At 40.7% G+C, this 19,233-nt stretch overlaps 2 protein-coding genes and 1 non-coding gene across 3 annotated transcripts in view; 1 reads left to right on the top strand and 2 right to left on the bottom strand.

Moving 5' to 3' along the window:
- LOC107776654 (uncharacterized) overlaps window positions 1-14,419 on the bottom strand; it is a 48,201-nt gene extending 33,782 nt beyond the window's left edge. The window contains exon 1 of the mRNA XM_075254340.1: window positions 14,124-14,419. Within this exon, the coding sequence (XP_075110441.1) occupies window positions 14,124-14,419 (296 nt within the window). The remainder of the gene's footprint in view (window positions 1-14,123) is intronic.
- A 1,622-nt stretch (window positions 14,420-16,041) lies between these two features.
- LOC142181317 (uncharacterized) lies at window positions 16,042-16,538 on the bottom strand. The gene is made up of 2 exons (XM_075254339.1): window positions 16,263-16,538; window positions 16,042-16,164 (listed from the first exon to the last, which is right to left on the bottom strand). The coding sequence occupies exons 1-2, from the start codon at window positions 16,536-16,538 to the stop codon at window positions 16,042-16,044; spliced, it is 399 nt and encodes a 132-aa protein (XP_075110440.1).
- On the top strand, window positions 16,168-16,272 carry LOC142181358 (small nucleolar RNA R71). Its single transcript, XR_012710025.1, has one exon. It is a non-coding gene; the product is annotated as a small nucleolar RNA R71 (small nucleolar RNA).
- Window positions 16,539-19,233: the final 2,695 nt, after the last annotated feature.

Raw genomic sequence — 19,233 nt, 5'->3', positions numbered from 1 at the left:
AAAAGGGGGAACTTCCATCAGTTAAAGGGGGGACATCTGATAGGAGACAGAGATAAGAAAGGGTGGGCACATTGAGAGATACAGAGACAACAAAAACACACAGAGGGAACTCAGACTGGACTGGGGGCTGGGATTTTCAGAATAGATAGAGAGGTAGATAAAGGAAGGATACACATACATAGAGGATTGAAAAAGGATAGAACTAATTTTAGGAAAACACAGATAGAGAGAGGTTAAGAGATAGAAAGCATACAGTCAACAATCAGAAACCTTTTTTTATATTGTTGTTTGGGTTTCATTTGTTCATTCTGTTCAATCAATTCTGATTCTTTGAAGTTCCAATTGAGTCTACTAGTCGAGTGTTTTCATTGGTTTACTACTGGTTTTGGGTCTGCCTGGAGTTCTGATTCTACTCCACTGTGTGTTGCTGTCATTTGGCTACTCTTTCTATCGGCTATAGTTGCATTCTTGCACTCGAGCCTGTTCTGCTGTGTTGCTTTGTTTGCTGTTGTTACTTTGTTCCTGCTGCTGCTGATTTTCTCTATATTCTTCCTCTTCTTCTGTTGTATTCAACATCCAGGTACACATTTCATACTGATGTAACTATGAAAGGCATGAATTGAAAGATCTGAAGAATGTTTAATCATCTGTTGCCTTACTTACAGCTTTTGCGAATATTGTTAAAGTTGTATAAATTCCTTTATTTGTAGCCCAATAGAAAACACATTAGTAAGTCTGTACTTAATTGAAAATATTCTGGCCTAAAAATGCGATATGGTTTGTTGGCAGTACACGTGATGTAGTCATATGATTTATGGAATGTGCTATCATTTGGTAGAATTGTTAATTCAAACTCTTCTTCCAGTTATGTTTTGAGTATGTAGGGTGAATGGTTGCTTGAAAAATTTTGCCGAGTACAACGCAGTCTTAAGTTTAGGAGCTTCAGTTTCGGTAGGCAGTTTTAGGTTAAATTCTGAATGTTATTAGTAGTTACCATCTAATGAGTAACCTTTTTTATTAATCTTGTTAAAATAAATTCAAAGTTTAACTCGAGGAGTATTTGGGGCTAAGTGTAGTGTTTCATCAATCTCGTGTATAATTCTCCTACTCAATTAAAAGCACGTTCCATGAGGTATAACGCTTCTTCACTTCGTAAATGATTAAGCAGGTAATTAATAAGAATCCGGATTTGGCCAAAGCACATAATTGAATTAGCACGTATCTTTTTTCTTTTATTTTTAGAGACAAACACATTAGAAATGTAGTCGTTTTAGGATATCCTTTCTAAAATAGAGACGAGCCTCGCCAAATAAAAAATGCAAAATTGCGGGGCCCTCAATAAATAATCATAATAATTATTCAGAATTCAGGATAGGCCGTTTAGTGAATTTCATGGCTTCCTACAAAATAATAATGCGCTAGACTCTTTAGGCGCGACTTAATTAAATTACATTCTTAAACTCGGGTGCACATTGATGTGACCCAATCCCAATCTCAACGGAGTCAAAAATGTGTCGACGATCACGGGTGCATTGATTGTGACATGGTTCGAGATGCATTTTCACGATGTTGCAATTCTATAAAAATAAGTGATAATGATAAAAGCGGTTTAAACTTAATAAAAGCACGTAAGTCATAACATGTATTTAAATCAGATATTTAGCCATTATAACAATTTAAGCGACCGTGCTAGAATCACGGGATTCGAGGGTGCCTAACACCTTCCCTCGAGTCAACAGAATTCCTTACTTAGAATTTCTGGTTCGCAGACTTCATTTGGAAAAGTCGAAAATTTCCTCGATTTGGGATTCAAGATAAACCGGTGACTTGGGACACCAAAAGCCAAACCTTTCCCAAGTGGCGACTCTGAATTAAATAAATAATCCCATTTCGAATATTGTCACTTAAATTGGAAAAACTCCCCTCGCGCATTTAACCCTTCGGGGCGGGCGCGCAAAAAGGAGGTGTGACAATTATTGCCATAAAAGGGGTAGTAAAAGCATGAAGTAAACAAGCAAGTCTAAGTAGAAAGACATGCTTATTTTGGAAAAGATTCAGTAAGGTAAAATATCATAGTAAAGGAAAGGGATCAATTAACTTTAAACAGATGAGTGAAATTAGGGCTCATAAAAGAAAAGCTTTTGCAATCAGTCACAAGACCAAGATCAATCAAGGACGAGATATGATTCTGCACTTCTGTATATATATAGAGTGAACAGAAGCGTCAGACATGCGAGGCCAAGCACATTGGCAAAAGAAACAACATACAATAGTAGCAGAAATAAGCATAGCATTTAGTAGTGAACAAAGTTAGATAGTCATGGCTCACACGTATAGCCAAAGTGAAGAAGAGAGTCAAAATAAGTAAAGGTCTCACGGTAACAAGTGAGGAAAACCTTTTAAGAAATTAGGGTTTCAACAACTGTCGAGTTAAAAAGATAGTGAAACTCAAAATCAGATAGGTCACATAAAAGAAAAGAGAGTCTGAACAAGGAACCTTTAATCGAGTCAAGTATACTTTCAAACAAGCAGTCTCAGACCAAAAGACCTAGGATTTTCCATAATGATCGAGTTTAAAATATGGTAAAACTCAGAATTAAATAAGTCAAACAAGAACGAAGAACTTAATCGAGCAAGTACACATTCAAACATGCAGTTTCAGAACTCAGATGAGACAAAAAGGAACTAGGGTTTTAATATGCTGTGACGACCCGGCCAGTCGTCTCATGAGTTACCGCTCCATTTTCCCCATTTATGCTTCTTGATGCATTGTTTATCCATATTTTGTGGTATCGGGTTGGTCGGATGGAATCCGGAATGATTTTGGTAAGGTTTGAGACACTTAGTCTCTTTTAAGAAAGCTTAAGTTGGAAAAGTCAACCGGATGTTGACTTATGTGTTAGAGGGCTCGAAAGTGAGTTTCGAGGGTTCAGTTAGTTTTGGGAGGTGATTTATGACTTATGAGAGTGATCAGAATGAGTTTTGGAGGTTCGGAGTAGATTTAGGCTTGAATTGACGAAGTTGATATTTTGACGATTTCCAGTTGGAAGGCGAGATTTTGATATAGGGGTCGGAATGGAATTCCGAAAGTTGTAGTAGTTTTGGTTGGGTTTTTGATCGAAAGCAGACTTCGGAAGATTTTAGAAAGTTTGTCTTGAATCCGAGGTGTTTTGGTTGATTTGATGTAGTTTGAGGTATTTTGAAGATTGATACAAGTTTGAATAAGGTATTAGGATATGTTTGTGCTTTTGGTTGAGGACCCGGGGCCCTCGGGGTGATTTTGGATGGTTGACGGGAAGTTTGAAACCTTTTTGTAGCTGATGTTGCTTCTGGTATTTTTGCTCTTGTGGAATTGGGACCATAAGTGCGATGCCGCATATGCGGGAGACGAGTGCAGAAGTGGATTTTTTAGGAGTTGTCAGTAATCGTAGATGCGGCTGGGGACCACACCTGCGAAGTCGCAGATGCGGGAAAAGTATCGCAGAAGCGAAAATGGCCTGGTGAGCAGCAATCGCAGAAGCGGTTAGTATGACCGCATCCGTGATGTCGCAGATGCAGGAATGTGATCGCAGATGCGAGTTTTGCCGGTTAAGTGATTTTCGCTGAAGCAAAGGAATGAACCATAAATGTGATACCGCATAAGTGGGTATTGAGCCGCAAATGCGAAACGTTCTGGGCAGAAAGTATAAACTGTGGCCTTCGCGAATTCTGAGTTATTTCACCATTTGTATCTCGGCTTGGGAGCTTTTTGGACGATTTGAAAGAGAATTTCAAGGGAACTTCATTGAGGTAAGGAATTTGGACCTAAGACTCGTTCCTATGCTACTATTACATGGATTAGAGCTAAAAATCATGGAAATTTAGGGTGAAAATTGGGGAAACTAGGGTTTGGGAACTTAGGCCATTAATTGAAGATTTGAAGGACCATTTGGGTTCGTATTTCTGAACTTGTGATATGTATAAAATCGTGGGGAGATAACGAATCTATTGATGTAAAAATTATCAAATTCCGAGATGTGGGCCTGAGGGTCGGGTTTTGGCAATTTCGGGATTTGTGTCATATTTTGATTATTTTTGCTTGGGCTTCGTTCCCTTAGCATATTTTGACGTCCTCGTTCTGATTTTGGATAGATTCGACGCGAGTGGAGGCCGGTTCGAGGGGATTTTTGTTGATATTTCCTCACTGTTTTGACTTTATACTTGAACTCAGTCATATTATTTTCCACTGTTTTCGTACTCAGCCATGATTACCCAGTTTTAATACTTAAATGATATTTTTAAATGATGTTTGGCCTGAGAAACATTGTTTTACTATTGTCCAAGTAGCTTGTGAGATTTTTGACTAAGTAAGGCCGAGGGCCTTTGTTGTGAGGATACTTTTGGGTCAGGCTGCACGCTGCAGCGGTGATACACTAATTTTGATTATGAGCCGAGGGCTTGAGATATGTATGTCACTAGGTGGCTTGTTGATATGAGGTCGAGATCCTAGAGATGATGCCACGAGATGGCTTGATATTGCGTTTGGGCCGTAAGGGCCCCTCCAGGAGTTTGCACACCCTCAGTGAGTGCGGGTACCCATTGTGATGTGAGATTGAGCAGGAGGGGCTGGTACTATTCTGAGATATTGCCCGAGGGGCAGATTTGTTAATATTGTGCCCGAGGGGCGAACTTCTATTTGCTTACATTACCTTAACTACCAGTCAATTACTTGTTTACTAGTTACTGCTTCATTATAGAATGCCTTGTGCCTTACGTGTTTTCTGACTTCCAGTCGTTATTTATATTTGTTACTTACTGAGTTGGAGTACTCACTTTACTCCCTGCATCTCTGTGTGTAGATTCAGGTGTTGCTGATCCAGCCAGTGCGAGTTGAGAGCTCCCGGTGGACATTCAGAGTTCACGTAGCTGCTTGATGTCTGCAGACCCGTGTTTCTCCCTCTTTATCTTTTCTATCTCTTATCAAACGTTTGTAATATTTTGTTGACTCTTCAGACTTGTATTAGGTTATATATATGCTCATGACTAGTTACACCCCGGTTAGGGCTGTGTTGGGTTGTTCTTCCGCGTATTTATGATATTATATGCTACTTTGGATTATTTTATCATGTTTCGACTGTTTCCAAATGCTTAATGGTTAATAAAATTGGAAAAGAAGTGTCGGCTGGCCTTGTCTTCATGAGAGGCGTCATCACGACCGAGTCGGGGTTTAGGGGTCGTGACAAGTTGGTATCAGAGCCTAGGTTACATAGGTCTCACGAGTTATGAGTAGGTTTAGTAGAGTCTCGCGGATCGGTACGGAGACGTCTGTATTTATCCTCGACAGGCTGCAGAACCTTTAGGAAAATTTCACATTCATGAATTCTTATCGTGTGTCCTTAATTCAGCTTGAAAAGTAACTCTTTGAATTCCTTCTACGCATTCGTATGCACGCATGAGCACTCAGTACCCGATGTGCATCGATGGCTTGTGATTCCCTGATCGAGGGGCGAGATGTGATCTCCGTGCATTGATGTTGGGCTAGTTTGGAGGACTCGAGGCCGGATTTTTGCCTATAGCTTGAGCCCTGAGCTATCAATTTTGTGAGCGTGTGTTTCTGGATCTATATGTTCTATTGTGTCCCTATTAAAGGAGGTGATGACTGGATAGTTACGTGATGAGTGTGATGTGACTGTGAGATGTATTCATGTGATTTGGAAGCGACGAGAAGGGTCTGCTAGAGGATAGGAGGACTATTAGGTGCTCGATTTTCATCTTGATTTGAGGTATAGCCCCGAGTTATGGGTGTGTGAAGAATCTTTCCATGTTTCCTAGTTAGGAGTGGAGTAAATTTCATGTTGCGGTCTGAGTTCAGACTCATGAAGTTTAAGTGACTGCGTAATGTTTATGACGGTGGAAGGTATACAGAAATATTAGTTTGAGGCAAAACAGGTGGGTTATCTCCTGCAGATTGTTCTGAAGTTTGTGTAATCCCTTGTGTCATTTATTGGAAAATCTCTATTACCAAGGAAATATATGTTGTACAATTCAAATTTGGGTTGCTCAAGAGAGTAGGCTTGACTACTACGAGAGTGAATGCGAGATTTGCAGAAGATATAAAGTACCAGATGGTCTGTGTTCCACGAGCTTATGAAGGATTGAGTTTAATCTCACTATGGTATTATGGCAGCAATAAAATATATGCATTATGAGTTATTATGTATATTTTGGTCTATGGCTTCAAGCCAAGTAGGGGAGTCCACTATTAATTAGTTGATTGCACGGCTATGTGCTATGTTGGTTCCAGTTTGAGGCGTGCGGGTGAATCAATCATCGGCTTTAGCACCAGTTACTTCACCACCACCCGCCCAGCCAGCTAGAGGTGGAGATCAGTCAGCTAGGGGTCGCCCCAGAGGGGGAGGTCGATCATGTGGCGGTTAGGCCCGTTTCTACGCACTTCCAGCTAGACACGATGCTATTGCTTCAGATGCTGTTATTACAGGTATTGTTTCAGTATGCCACAGAAATGCCTTTGTATTATTTGATCCTGGTTCCACCTTTTCTTATGTGTCATCATACTTTTCTCGTTATTTGGGTACACCCCATGAGTTTTTTGCTTCACCTATTCATGTATCTACCCCGGTGGGCGATACTGTTGTTGTAGACCATGTGTACCAGTCATGTGTGGTAATTATTGGGGGTCTAGAGACCCGTGTGGATCTTTTATTATTGTGTATGGTGGATTTCGATGTCATTTTGGGCATAGATTGGCTATCTCCGTGTCGTGCTATTCTGGACTGTCATGCTAAGACAGTCACGTTGGCTATACCGTGTGTGCTGGCGAGGTGTGACTGATTATATACCCAGTAGAGTGATCTCATTCGTGAAAGCCTAGCGTATGGTTGGGAAGGGTTGTCTTTCGTATCTAGCCCTTGTGAGGGATGTCGGTGTTGAGACTCCCAGTATTGATTTAGTTCCAGTTGTGAGGGATTTTCCCGATGTGTTTCTTGTAGACCTGCAGGGCATGCTACCAGACAGGCATATTGATTTTGATATTGACCTAGTGCTGGGCACTCAGCCTATTTCTAATCCGCCGTATCGTATGGCACCAGCGGAGTTGAAGGAATTAAAAGAACAGCTTCAGGAACTCCTTGATAAAGGGTTCATTCGGCCTAGTATGTCACCTTGGGGTGCACCGGTTCTGTTTGTGAAGAAGAAGGATGGCACAATGAGAATGTGCATTGATTATAGGCAATTGAACAAGGTAAAAATTAAGAACAAGTATCCTTTGCCTCGCATTGATGATTTATTCGACTAGCTTCAGGGAGCGGGAGTGTTCTCCAAGATTGATCTCCGTTCAGGTTATCACCAGTTGAAAATCAGGGATTCTGATATTCTTAAGACAGCTTTCAGAACCCGATATGGTCATTATGAGTTCTTGGTGATGTCTTTTGGGCTGACCAATGCCCCTGCAGCGTTCATGCATTTGATGAACAGTGTGTTCTGGCCTTATCTCAATTCGTTTGTCATAGTCTTCATTGATGATATTCTGGTGTACTCGTGTAGTCATGAGGAGCACGCGGAGCATTTGAGAGTTGTGTTGCAGAGATTGAAGGAGGAGAAACTTTATGCAAAATTCTCCAAGTGTGAGTTTTGGCTCAGTTCAGTGGCTTTCTTGGGGCATGTGGTGTCCAGCGAGGGTATTCAGGTTGATCCGAAGAAGATAGAGGCGGTTTAGAGTTGGCCCAGACCGTCCTCAGCCGTAAAGATTCGCAGCTTTCTTGGTTTGGCAGGCTATTATCGCTGGTTTGTTCAGGGATTCTCATTTATCGCCTCGCCCTTGACCAATTTGACTTAGAAGGGTGTTTCATTTGTATGGTCGGACGAGTGTAAGGGGAGCTTTCAGAAGCTCAAGACAGCTTTGACCATAGCTCCAGTATTGGTTTTGCCATCAGCTTCAGGTTCATATACTGTGTATTGTGATGCATCGAGAGTTGGGATTGGTTATGTATTGATTCAGGGGGTAGAGTTATTGCTTATGTTTCTCGTCAATTGAAGCCTCATGAGAAGAACTACCCCATTCATGATTTGGAGTTGGCTGTCATAGTTCATGCATTAAAGATTTGGAGGCATTACTTGTATGGCGTATCTTGTGAGGTGTTCACTGATCATCGTATCCTCCAGCACTTGTTCAAACAGAAGGATCTCAATTTGAGGCAGCGAAGGTGGTTAGAGTTGCTTAAGGATTATGATATCACTATATTGTACAATCCCGGAAAGGCCAATGTAGTGGCTAATGCTTTGAGCCAAAAGGCAGTAAGTATGGGGAGTTTGGCATATATTCCAGTTGGGGAGAGACCTCTTGCATTTGATGTTCAGGCCTTGGCCAATCAGTTCGTGAGATTAGATATTTCGGAGCCCAGTCGGGTATTGGCTTGCGTGGTTTCTCGGTCTTCCTTATATGATCACATCAAAGAGCGCCAGTATGATGATACGCATTTGCTTGTCCTTAAGGATAGAGTTTAGCATGATGATGCTAGAGATGTGACCATTAGTGATGATGGGATGTTGAGGATGCAGTGCCGGATTTGTGTGCCCAATATGGATGGTCTTCGGGAGTTGATTCTGGAGGAGGCCCATAGCTTGCGATATTCCATTCATCCGGGTGCCATGAAGATGTATCTGGATCTGAGACAGCACTATTGGTGGTAGAGAATGAAGAAAGACATTGTGAGATTTGTGGCTCCGTGTCTCAATTGTCAACAGGTGAAATATGAGCATCAGAGACCGGGTGGCTTGCTTTAGCGGATGGATATTTCAGAGTGGAAGTGGGAGCAAATCACTATGGACTTTGTAGTTGGGCTTCCACAGACTTTGATGAAGTTCGATGCTATTTGGGTGATTGTGGATCGACTGACCAAGTCCGCGCACTTCATTCCTGTGTGTACTACCTATTCTTCAGAGCGGTTGGAAGAGATCTATATCCGAGAGATTGTTCGTTTGCATGGTGTCCCAGTTTCCATTATTTCAGGTAGGGCACTCAGTTTACATCGCAGTTTTAGAGGTCTTTACAGCGAGAGTCGGTTACTCAGGTTGAGTTGAGCACAGCTTTTCACCCTCAGACGGACGGGCAGTCCGAGCACACTATTCAAATATTGGAGGACATGTTGCGTGCTTGTGTCATTGATTTCGGAGGGTCATGGGATCAGTTTCTAGAACTTGCTGAGTTTGCTTATAACAACAGCTACCAGTCGAGTATTCAGATGGCTCCGTATGAGGCTTTGTATGGGAGGTGGTGTAGATCTCCAGTTGGTTGGTTCGATCCCGGTAAGGCTAGACTATTGGGGACAGACTTGGTGCAGGATGCTTTAGAAAACGTGAAGGTGATTCAGGAGAGGCTTCATACAACATAGTTGAGGCAAAAGAGTTTTGCTGACAGGAAGGTTCGGGATGTGTCCTACATGGTTGGTGAAAAGGTTCTGTTGAAAGTTTCGCCCATGAAGGGTGTTATGAGATTTGGGAAGAAAGGGAAATTGAGTCTGTGGTTCATTGGACCTTTTGAGGTGCTTCGGAGGATTGGGGAGGTAGATTATGAGCTTGCCTTGTCACCTAGCTTGTCGAGCGTGCATCTGGTATTCCATATTTCTATGCTCCGGAAGTATATCGGAGATCCGTCTCATGTTTTGGATTTCAGCACGGTTCAGTTGGATGATGATTTGACTTATGAGGTAGAGCCAGTAGCTATTTTGGGTCATCAGGTTCGAAAGTTGATGCCGAAGAATATAGCTTTAGTGAAAGTGCAGTCGAGAGGTCGGCCCATGGAGGAGGCTACCTGGGAGACCGAGTGGGAGATGCAGAGCAGATATCCTCACTTGTTTGAGGCTTCAGGTATGTTTCTTGACTCGTTCGAAGACGAACATTTGTTTAAGTTGGGGAGGATGTGACGACCCGGCCAGTCGTCTCATGAGTTATCGCTCCATTTTCCCTGTTTCTGCTTCTTTATGCCTTGTTTATCCGTGTTTTGTGGTATCGGGTTGATCGAATCGAATCCGGAATGATTTTGATAAGGTTTGAGACTTTTAGTCTCTTTTAAGAAAGCTTAAGTTGGAAAAGTCAACCAGATGTTGACTTATTTGTTAGAGGGCTCGGAAGTGAGTTCCGAGGTTTCGGTTAGTTTCGGGAGGTGATTTATGACTTATGAGCGTGATCGGAATGAGTTTTGTAGGTCCGGAGTAGATTTAGGCTTGAATTGGCGAAGTTGATATTTTGACGATTTCCTGTTGGAAGGCGAGATTTTGATATAGGGGTCGAAATAGAATTTCGAGAGTTGCAGTAGTTCCGTTGTGTGATTTGGGATGTGTGTGCAAAATTTCAGGTCATTCGGACGTGGTTTGGTTGGGTTTTTTATCGTAAACGGAATTCGGAAGATTTTAGAAAGTTTGGCTTGAATCCGAGGTGTTTTGGTTGATTTGATGTTGTTTGAGGTGATTTGAAGATTGGTACAAGTTTGAATAAGGTATTAGGATATGTTTGTCCTTTCGGTTGAGGTCCCGGGAGCCTCGGGTTGATTTCGGATGGTTGACGGGAAGTTTGAAACCTTGTTGCAGCTGCTGAACTTTGCTGCTTCTGGTATTTCCACACCTGCTGATTGTGGACCACAGGTGCGATGCCGCATATGTGGGAGACGAGTCGCAGAAGCGGATTTTTGAGGAGTTGTCAGTAACCGCAGATGCGGCTGGGGATCGCACCTGCGAAGTCGCAGATGCAGGAAAAGTATCGCAGAAGCGAAAATGGCCTGGTGAGCAGCAACCGCAGAAGCGGTTAGTATGACCGCATTCGTGATGTCGCAGATGCGGGAATGTGATTGCAAATGCGAGTTTTTCCGGTTAAGTGATTTCTGCAGAAGCGGAGGAATGAACCGTAAATGCGGTACTGCAGAAGCGGGTATTGGGCCGCAGATGCGAAAAGTTCTGGGCAGAAAGTATAAAATGTGGCCTTCACGAATTTTGAGCTATTTCACCATTTTTATCTCGACTTGGAAGCTTTTTGAACGATTTGAAAGAGAGATTTCAAGGGAACCTCATTGAGGTAAGGAATTTGGACCTAAGACTCGTTCATATGCTATTATTACATGGATTAGAGCTAGAAATCATGGAAATTTAGGGTGAAAATTGGGGAAACTATGGCTTGGGAACTTAGGCCTTTAATTGAGGATTTGAAGGACCATTTGGGGTCAGATTTCTAAACTTGTGATATGTATAAACTCGTGGGGAGATAAGGAATCTATTAATGTAAAAATTATCGAATTTTGAGACATGGGACTGGGGGTCGGGTTTTGGTAATTTTGGGATTTGTGTCATATTTTGATTATTTTTGCTTGGGCTTCGTTCCCTTAGCATATTTTGACGTCCTCGTTCTGATTTTGGATAGATCCGACGGGAATGGAGGCCAGTTCGAGGGGCAAAGGTGTTGCGAGCTAGAGATTTGACCGGTTCGAGGTGAGTAATGATTGTAAATGATGTTCTGAGGGTTTGAAACCTCGGATTTGCACATCATAGTGTTATATTGAGGTGAGGCACATGCTTGATGACGAGCGTGGGGTCGTGCACTACCGGGGATTGTGACTTGGTCCGTCCCGATTGATGGTTTTACCGTGTATTTGACTGAATCAATTTGCTATCATCATTATTTGGGATGAATGCCATATTTGGGCTTCATGCCAACTATTTGAACCCTTCGGGGATTTTTATTGATATTTCCTCACTGTTTTGACTTTATACTTGAACTCAGTCATATTATTTTCCATTTTTTTCGTACTCAGCCATGTTTACCCAGTTTTAATACTTAAAAGATATTTTTAAATGATGTTTGGGCTGAGAAACACTGTTTTACTATTACCCGAGTGGCTTGTGAGATTTTTGACTGAGTAAGGCCGAGGGCCTGTGTTGTGAGGATACTTTTGGGTCGGGCTGCACGCCGCAGCGGTGATACATTGATTTTGATTATGAGGCTGAGGGCCTGAGATATGTACGCCACGAGGCAGCTTGTTGATATGAGGCCGAGAGCCTAGAGATGATGCCACGAGATGGCTTGATATTGCGCTTGGGCCGTAAGGGGCCCCTCCAGGAGTCTACACACCCTCAGTGAGCGCTAGTACCCATTGTGATGTGAGATTGAGCCCGAGGAGCTGGTATTGTTCTATGTGATTGCACGAGGGGCTGGTACTATTCTGAGATGTTGCCCGAGGGGCGGATTTGTTAATATTTTGCCCGAGGAGCGAACTTCTATTTGTTTACTTTACCTTAACTACCAGTCAATTACTTGTTTACTAGTTACTGCTTCATTATAGAATGCCTTGTGCCTTACGTGTTTTCTGACTTTCAGTTGTTATTTATATTTGTTACTCACTGAGTTGGAGTACTCACTTTACTCCCTGCACCCTGTGTGCAGATTCAGGCTTTGCTGATCCGGCAAGTGCGAGTTGAGAGCTCCCGGCGGACATTCGGAGTTCACAAGGTAGCTGTTTGACGTCCGCAGACCCGTGTTTCTCCCTCTTTATCTTTTCTATCTCTTGTTATACGTTTGTAATATTTTTTAGACTCTTCAGACTTGTATTAGGTTATATAGATGCTCATGACTAGTGACACCCCGGTTAGGGCTGTGTTGGGTTGTTCTTCCGTATATTTATGATATTATCTGCTATTTTGGATTATTTTATCATGTTTTGACTGTTTCTAAATGCTTAATGGTTAATAAAATTGGAAAATGGGAAGTGTCGGCTGGCCTTGTCTTCACGAGAGGCGCCATCACGATCGGGTCTGGGTTTAGGGGTCGTGACACATGCTAACTCAAGTAGAAGGAAAGCATAACAAGCAGTTTGAACATAGTAAAACCATAAAACAACATCAAGAATCAGAGAAAAGATTTTTTAAAAGAGAGGTTAAGAGAAACCCTAATCGGAGAAAATGAAGGGTCGCTTTAAAAGAAAAGTTGAAGAACTTTAGAGAAAACACTTAAAACATTCATAGCAAGTACAGATCTAAAGTAGATCTGAAAGAAAAATCAAAAGATCTTAAAGATTAGGGTTTTGGAAAACCCTGAAAAGGTGAGAAAGACCTTGAAAGTTTCCGATCTAACCAGCAAAGTCAAGGATCTGCCTTGAAAGGCCATGAATGGCCGGAGAAAGGTCATGGCTGGCCGGAGAAAAGCCATGAACAGAAGTCGAGCAAGGACTAGACCAAATTCCCTCGAGGTCTGGCCACAAAACCATAGAAACAAGCACCCAGGAGTCGTGGGAGACTGATACGTATCTCAATTGACCATGAGAGGCCATGGATTAGGCAGGGGTTGAGGTAGATTAGGGTGGGTTAAATGTAGGCGGCTAGGGTTCTTGAGAGGTTTCAGAGAGAGAAAGGGGATTCAAAGGCGACGGGTGTAGAGAAATGATTTAGGTTTAGGGGTCGTTCAGGGTTAAAAAAGGAAAGGGAGGACGGTGGTCGTTGATCTAAATGATCATCGACTAGGATTAAAGGGGTTAGGTGGGGAATCCGGGTTGGGTCGTTTAAATGGGTTAGGGGTCGGGTTTGAGTTGCAATTGGGCTGGGAAATTGGATCTGATTTGGGCTCAACTTTAGGCTGAAATTGAAAGCCAATCTGGCTAGATTTTAAATAGTCGCTTTTCCCTATTTATTTTATAAAAATAGTAAATTAATTTCTGAAAACAAATTAAAGGCACTAAAATGATTTATAATATATAATTAACAATTTAAAAAAAAGGAGTTGACTTCATGAATATAAACGCGATTAAATCTTAAAAGAGGCTAATATTGCAATTATGTGCAATTTAGCCTAAAAATACTAAATAAATTTGTAAAAATATGCAAAAATTACATTAGCTATATTTTAGCATAAATATAAGAGTCCAATAAATTAATTACCAAAATAATAACATTGGAAATAATTATTGGGGTTTTTATGGATAAAATGGGAAATAAATTGATTTAAAAAACTTTAAAAATTATGAAGAAATAATAAAACCTTTGGACATGCTTATATATGCATATATATGTTATTTTGAAGGTATTTTGCATATTGAAAAATATATAGAGAAAAATTGGGTATCAACATCCTTCATAATGGGATTTAACCTCCTTTGCTGCTCAATGTTAGGGCGGTGTCCATCTTCCAGGAAGATTTTATGCATGCAAAATGATGGAATAATTCCCTTGATATCAGTAATTGTCCACCCAATAGTCTTTTTATTCTCGTAAAGTACTCTGAGCAATTTTTCTTCTTGTACATTGCTCAAGCTGGATGAGATAATCACTAGAAATATATCAGAGTTCCCCAAATAAGCATAGCGCAGATGCGCTAGAAGGGGATTATGTTCTAGCTTTGTAGCTTCTTCAATAGATGGCTTATGAGGGGTCAGAGTAACATGCATGTACAACTCCTAAAATCTTCCAAACCCATGGACACAACGGCAAGACATGTCAAGTACTTGCTAAATTTCTCCCATCATTTCATCTTCACTGTCTTCTCCATTCCTAATCAAAGCTCGTTCAAGAGGATCTATGAGGATCATATAAGGCACTAATGACGTAGCATCACTCTCCACCACAGAAATCATGGATAGCACTCCTTAGTGGGCTAGGAATATGAGTGCCTTATACACATTGAATACCTCCACTCGATCATCGACTCTCATTGTCATCTTTCCCTCGCATACATAAATAATAGCTCAGCACATGGCTAAGAATGGATGCCCCAAAATAAATGGGACTTCCTGATCAGGCTCGTAGTCCAAGATAATGAAATCGACTGGGAATGTGAAATAATTCATTTGAACTAACACATATTCTATCACTCGCAAGGGAGCAATCAGCCAACTGTAACATTACCATTGTTGGGCGTGGCTCACCCAACCCCAACTGTCTGAACACAGATAGTGGCATCAAATTGATGCTTACTCCAAGATCGCACAAAGCTCGCCTGATCGCATGCTTACCAATCTAGATTTTGATAGTGAAACTACCCGGATCCTTTAATTTCTGAGGTAACTTGCTATGCTAGAGCTACATTCCTCAGTGAGCACCACAGTCTCGAATTCGGTCAACCTCCTTTTATTTGCCACTATGTCCTTGATATATTTAGCATATTTGGGTACTTCTTGTAGGATGTCTACCAATGGAATATTTATTTGCACCTGCTTCAAAATATCAAGAAACTTTTTATATGTCGCATTATCCTTCACTTTCTGCAATCTTTTGAGTGAACTGAGGTGGTGGCCTCGCAACCAATGGCGGGGGTTGCTTAGCCACCGCCTCTTCAGCTAGTTTCTCTAACTCCTTTGATTTTTTTGATTCTGACAATATAGTGGTTGGCTGCTCATTAAAGGTCACTTGTTCCCTCTTTTTCGACTTCTTCTAATTGTGTCCCCTTCCTCAATGACACGGAATTAATAGATGCCTTAGGATTAGCCTCAATGTCGCTTGGAAGGGCTCCAACTGGTCGAGTATTTTGGACATTGGCAAGTTGTCCCATTTGTCGCTACAAATTTCTCATTGTTGCTACTTGGGCTTGCTGGTAAGCTATCAATTTCTTCATCATTTCCTCAAGGTGACTTCTTGGGTTTGCATGTTGTTCAGCTTGAGGTGGTCTGTATTGTTGTTAAGGTGCTTGTGGTCGGTATTAATTCTGTGCACCTTGGTTTCCACCCCAAGAGAAGTTTGGGTGGTTCCTCCAATTGAGATTGTAAGTGTTCCCATACTGGTTTGTCTGGCCCCTATTTGCATTACCCACAAAATAGATAGACTCTGGATTAACTGGGCATAAGTCGCTCGTATGACCCTCTCCACATACTTCACCAAACAATTGAACTCGTTGCACTAGCTGAGCTTGTTACTTGTTAATAACCAAGGTCATCTGATTGACTTGGTTGGTCAACATGGAAATCTGCACTGATAATGCCGAGACGACATCTAACTCGAGAACCCCTGCAGATTTTTGCAATGAGTGTCTGCCCATCTCTCATTGCCAATCAGGATTGCTTTTGGAGAATTTGTTCTATAACGCATATATCTCATCAAATCTTTTCTCCAACACTTGACCTCCAGATGCAGCATCTACCACAATCTTTGTCTCAGGATATAGACCTTCTATGAAAGTGTGAGCTAACACTTCGTTTGTCTGATTGTGATGAGGACAATCTCTGAGCAGCCCCTTGAACCTCTCCTAAGCTAAGTATGAAGACTCTTCGGCTTTCTGTTTGAAAACGACTATCTCACTTCTGATCTTTGCAGTTTTGCCTGAAGGGAAGAACCTTGCCAAAAATGTCCTTGCCAAATCATTCCATGATGAATAGAATTAGCTGGTTCAGTTTTCAGCCATCGCTTTGCTTCGCCTAGCAGAGAGAATGGGAAAAGTGTGAGCCTCACATAGTCTGGAGTGACTCCATTAGTGATGTAAGTATCAATAATCTCCAAGAAATTCAGGATATGTTGTTGTGGATCCTCGTGTGGAAGACCCATAAACTGCTCATTCGCATGAAGTAGCTGGATCATGCTCTATTTCAACTCAAAGTGCCCAGTGATTCTGGGCTTCAGAATGGTGAAGATGATATTAGTAATGCTGGGCATCGCCACCTCCTGAACAACCATCTGTTGCTTCTCTGCCATGTTCACAGGAAATTGAACAAGTTCCTAAAGATTGTTCGTGTCCCTTGCTTCCCTCAACCTCCTATGAAATGTTCTCTCAGGTTCGGGGTCAAAGCCTTGAAGTCTGTCCTGGCTTCTGACCCTGCACATTCAATCAAAGCTCCTGAGATCAGAGCAACAATCAAATAACGTTAGACTTGATGAAATAAATAATGAAAGGAAAAACTATAAAGTAGTCAATATTCAAGTCCCCGGCAACGACGCCAAAAACTTGTTGCTCCCAAACGCACACGCAAGTATACATAATCCCACAAATAATAAAATAATAAATTGAGTATCGAACCCACAGAGACTTATATTAACTACCCACTAAATTCACCAAGATTGTTATTCAGTCGAGCCAATTTGAGTTAAAGAGTGTAAATATACTAAATAATAATTCTAAGTGGTAACTAACTATAAAGCAGTAAAATGGTTATTGTGTAAGACAAATATTTCAAGATTGTGATTGATTCACCAATCTTATTGTGTTCTAATTAATTTTTCCCTCTCATACAATTTACTCATGATCGCTAATTAATCGAACAATTGCTCACATAGCCTTCTACCGAAGTATTACTCGCCTATTCAAAATAGATTAACGCATATATTCCTATGAAATCAATCTATTAAGAACACATTAAGATTACGATATTTAGTTAAGCACGGTGACTAGGTATATTCCTATCTTAACCACAAATCTGCCCACCCCCCCCCCCTAGAGTTAAGATCGTGCTCTCTTCAATTCTTCTCTAATCTAAACATGGCTTTTCCAAGCATAGTATAGATAGTAAATAGAACCTAACTGCTAGTCAGACAATTAAGAAATTAATCACAGAATTGAAGAAACAATCATATATTGGTGAATTATAATCAAGGTTAAGTCAATATTTAATAACAATATTCATGAATAAATCACAACCCCAGAACTATGGGTTTTAGTCACTCATGGTAGTATCAAACAAATTTATAAGTGTTGGATAATTGAAAATACTAAGAAAAGATGAAAAAATCTGGAATATCCTTGCTCCCGAGTGTTTCCCGTGTGAAATTCCTCTTCAAAGTGGCGTCTCCCCTCTAAAAATAAGCTTAGTTTTGCTTTTATACGCGTTGGATAGGTTTAGGGACGAAATAACCTTGTCCCGGGCAAAGTTGGACAATTTTCTCGTCACCAGCATCCAGCCCAGTGTCCCACGCTGGCCCTGGCGCTGGTTTATTATGCATACTGTCTCTGGCGCCACAGGTGGCGTCGAGCGCTTCCTGTGGCGATGAGAATCCAAGTTTTCCGTTTTCCTCCGTTTTGGCTCTAAGCTCGCACCTTTCGTCTCCAATTGCTTCCGAATGATTCCTACACATAAAAACACCTCGAATTAATATAAATCAAAATATTTTATATCCAAAATCCACGAAACACGAGTAAAACATGAGGTGATATACATATAAATATATATACTTTACGCTAAATATCACCAATACATTTTTATGTTAGTATAGACATAGGCGAAGCTAGAATTTAAAATTAATGGTTCAAGGTTTTCGTCTTTTTAAGTTATTGGGTTCTAAATTAATAATTTATATATTTTTAATAAATTTCTTTAAACAAATACAAGGTGAGAACCGAAGTTACTGAGTTCGCCGAATCCACAACATGCACAGTAGTTGCGCCCTTGGGTATAGATTATTTATTCAATATTATATTATTCGAAATATATTAATTTTACTATCAGTTAAACTTTTGGAGTATTCATTAAACTTTTATCAATTTATAAATGAGGCAGGCCACTTTAGTATCATGATAGCCTTTATCAGCCACCACGTATTATCAGTAAGATTTTAACAAAGATTTGCCCTCGGTTGAAGTGGTCTTGAGGCGATGAATGGTGCAGTCGAAGAGTCAGCGGAAATCAAAGTCGTGAAGTTATCGTAGATCAAGGTTGAGATCGAGCAACTTACACAGAGTTATAATGACTAGTTTTAAGATAAGACAAAAAAAAAAGAATATTCTAGTGGATATTCTCTGCACCTGTACTATTAGGAGTTTTATAAATATATTACCTATAAATAGAAAGAGACACAATAATAGCGGACATGAGATGTTCAGTTGTAATAAAATACACTGACTTTATAGAGAAAATCTGGTCATATTGCAAGGAGACAAAAACAACCTTTTTATTAAGATTCTTATCTAATTTTTTCACTGGATCTAAGAACAACCTGAGTGTTCAAAGGCTCATCAATCATTGATCATTGTCGAAAAGAATATCCACATATCGCACCCATTTTAGGGTGACTCACGCGTTTTTATTTACTTAAATATCATTCAATGCTACTTGTTATTATTTAATATTATCTTCCACCTTTTTGGATCATTAAAAATTGTTATTATTGCTCACATTTATTGCCATTCGATCAAATATAATTCCTCCGGTCCAAAATAAGTGATTTTTTGGATGTTTTCACACAGATTAAGAAATCCACCTTTTAACATTAATTAGCAATAGAATTGACCATATTAACCTTTACTATCTCACATAAATATTCCTAACACATATTCCAACACTAT

Source organism: Nicotiana tabacum, chromosome 5 (assembly GCF_000715075.1).
Source record: "Nicotiana tabacum cultivar K326 chromosome 5, ASM71507v2, whole genome shotgun sequence".
Taxonomy (NCBI): domain Eukaryota; kingdom Viridiplantae; phylum Streptophyta; class Magnoliopsida; order Solanales; family Solanaceae; genus Nicotiana; species Nicotiana tabacum.
Note: the sequence above shows the minus strand (reverse complement) of the source record. Positions and strands in the feature narration are given on the sequence as shown.

Bases quoted from the DNA above. Each gene is read 5' to 3' on its own strand.
- LOC142181317 (XM_075254339.1), bottom strand. From the start codon at position 16,538: ATGATCCAGCTACTTCATGCGAATGAGCAGTTTATGGGTCTTCCACAC. The intron at 16,165-16,262 runs GTGAGATAGTCG...CATCACAATCAG, and splicing joins CAAAACTGCAAAGATCAGAA to ACAAACGAAGTGTTAGCTCA.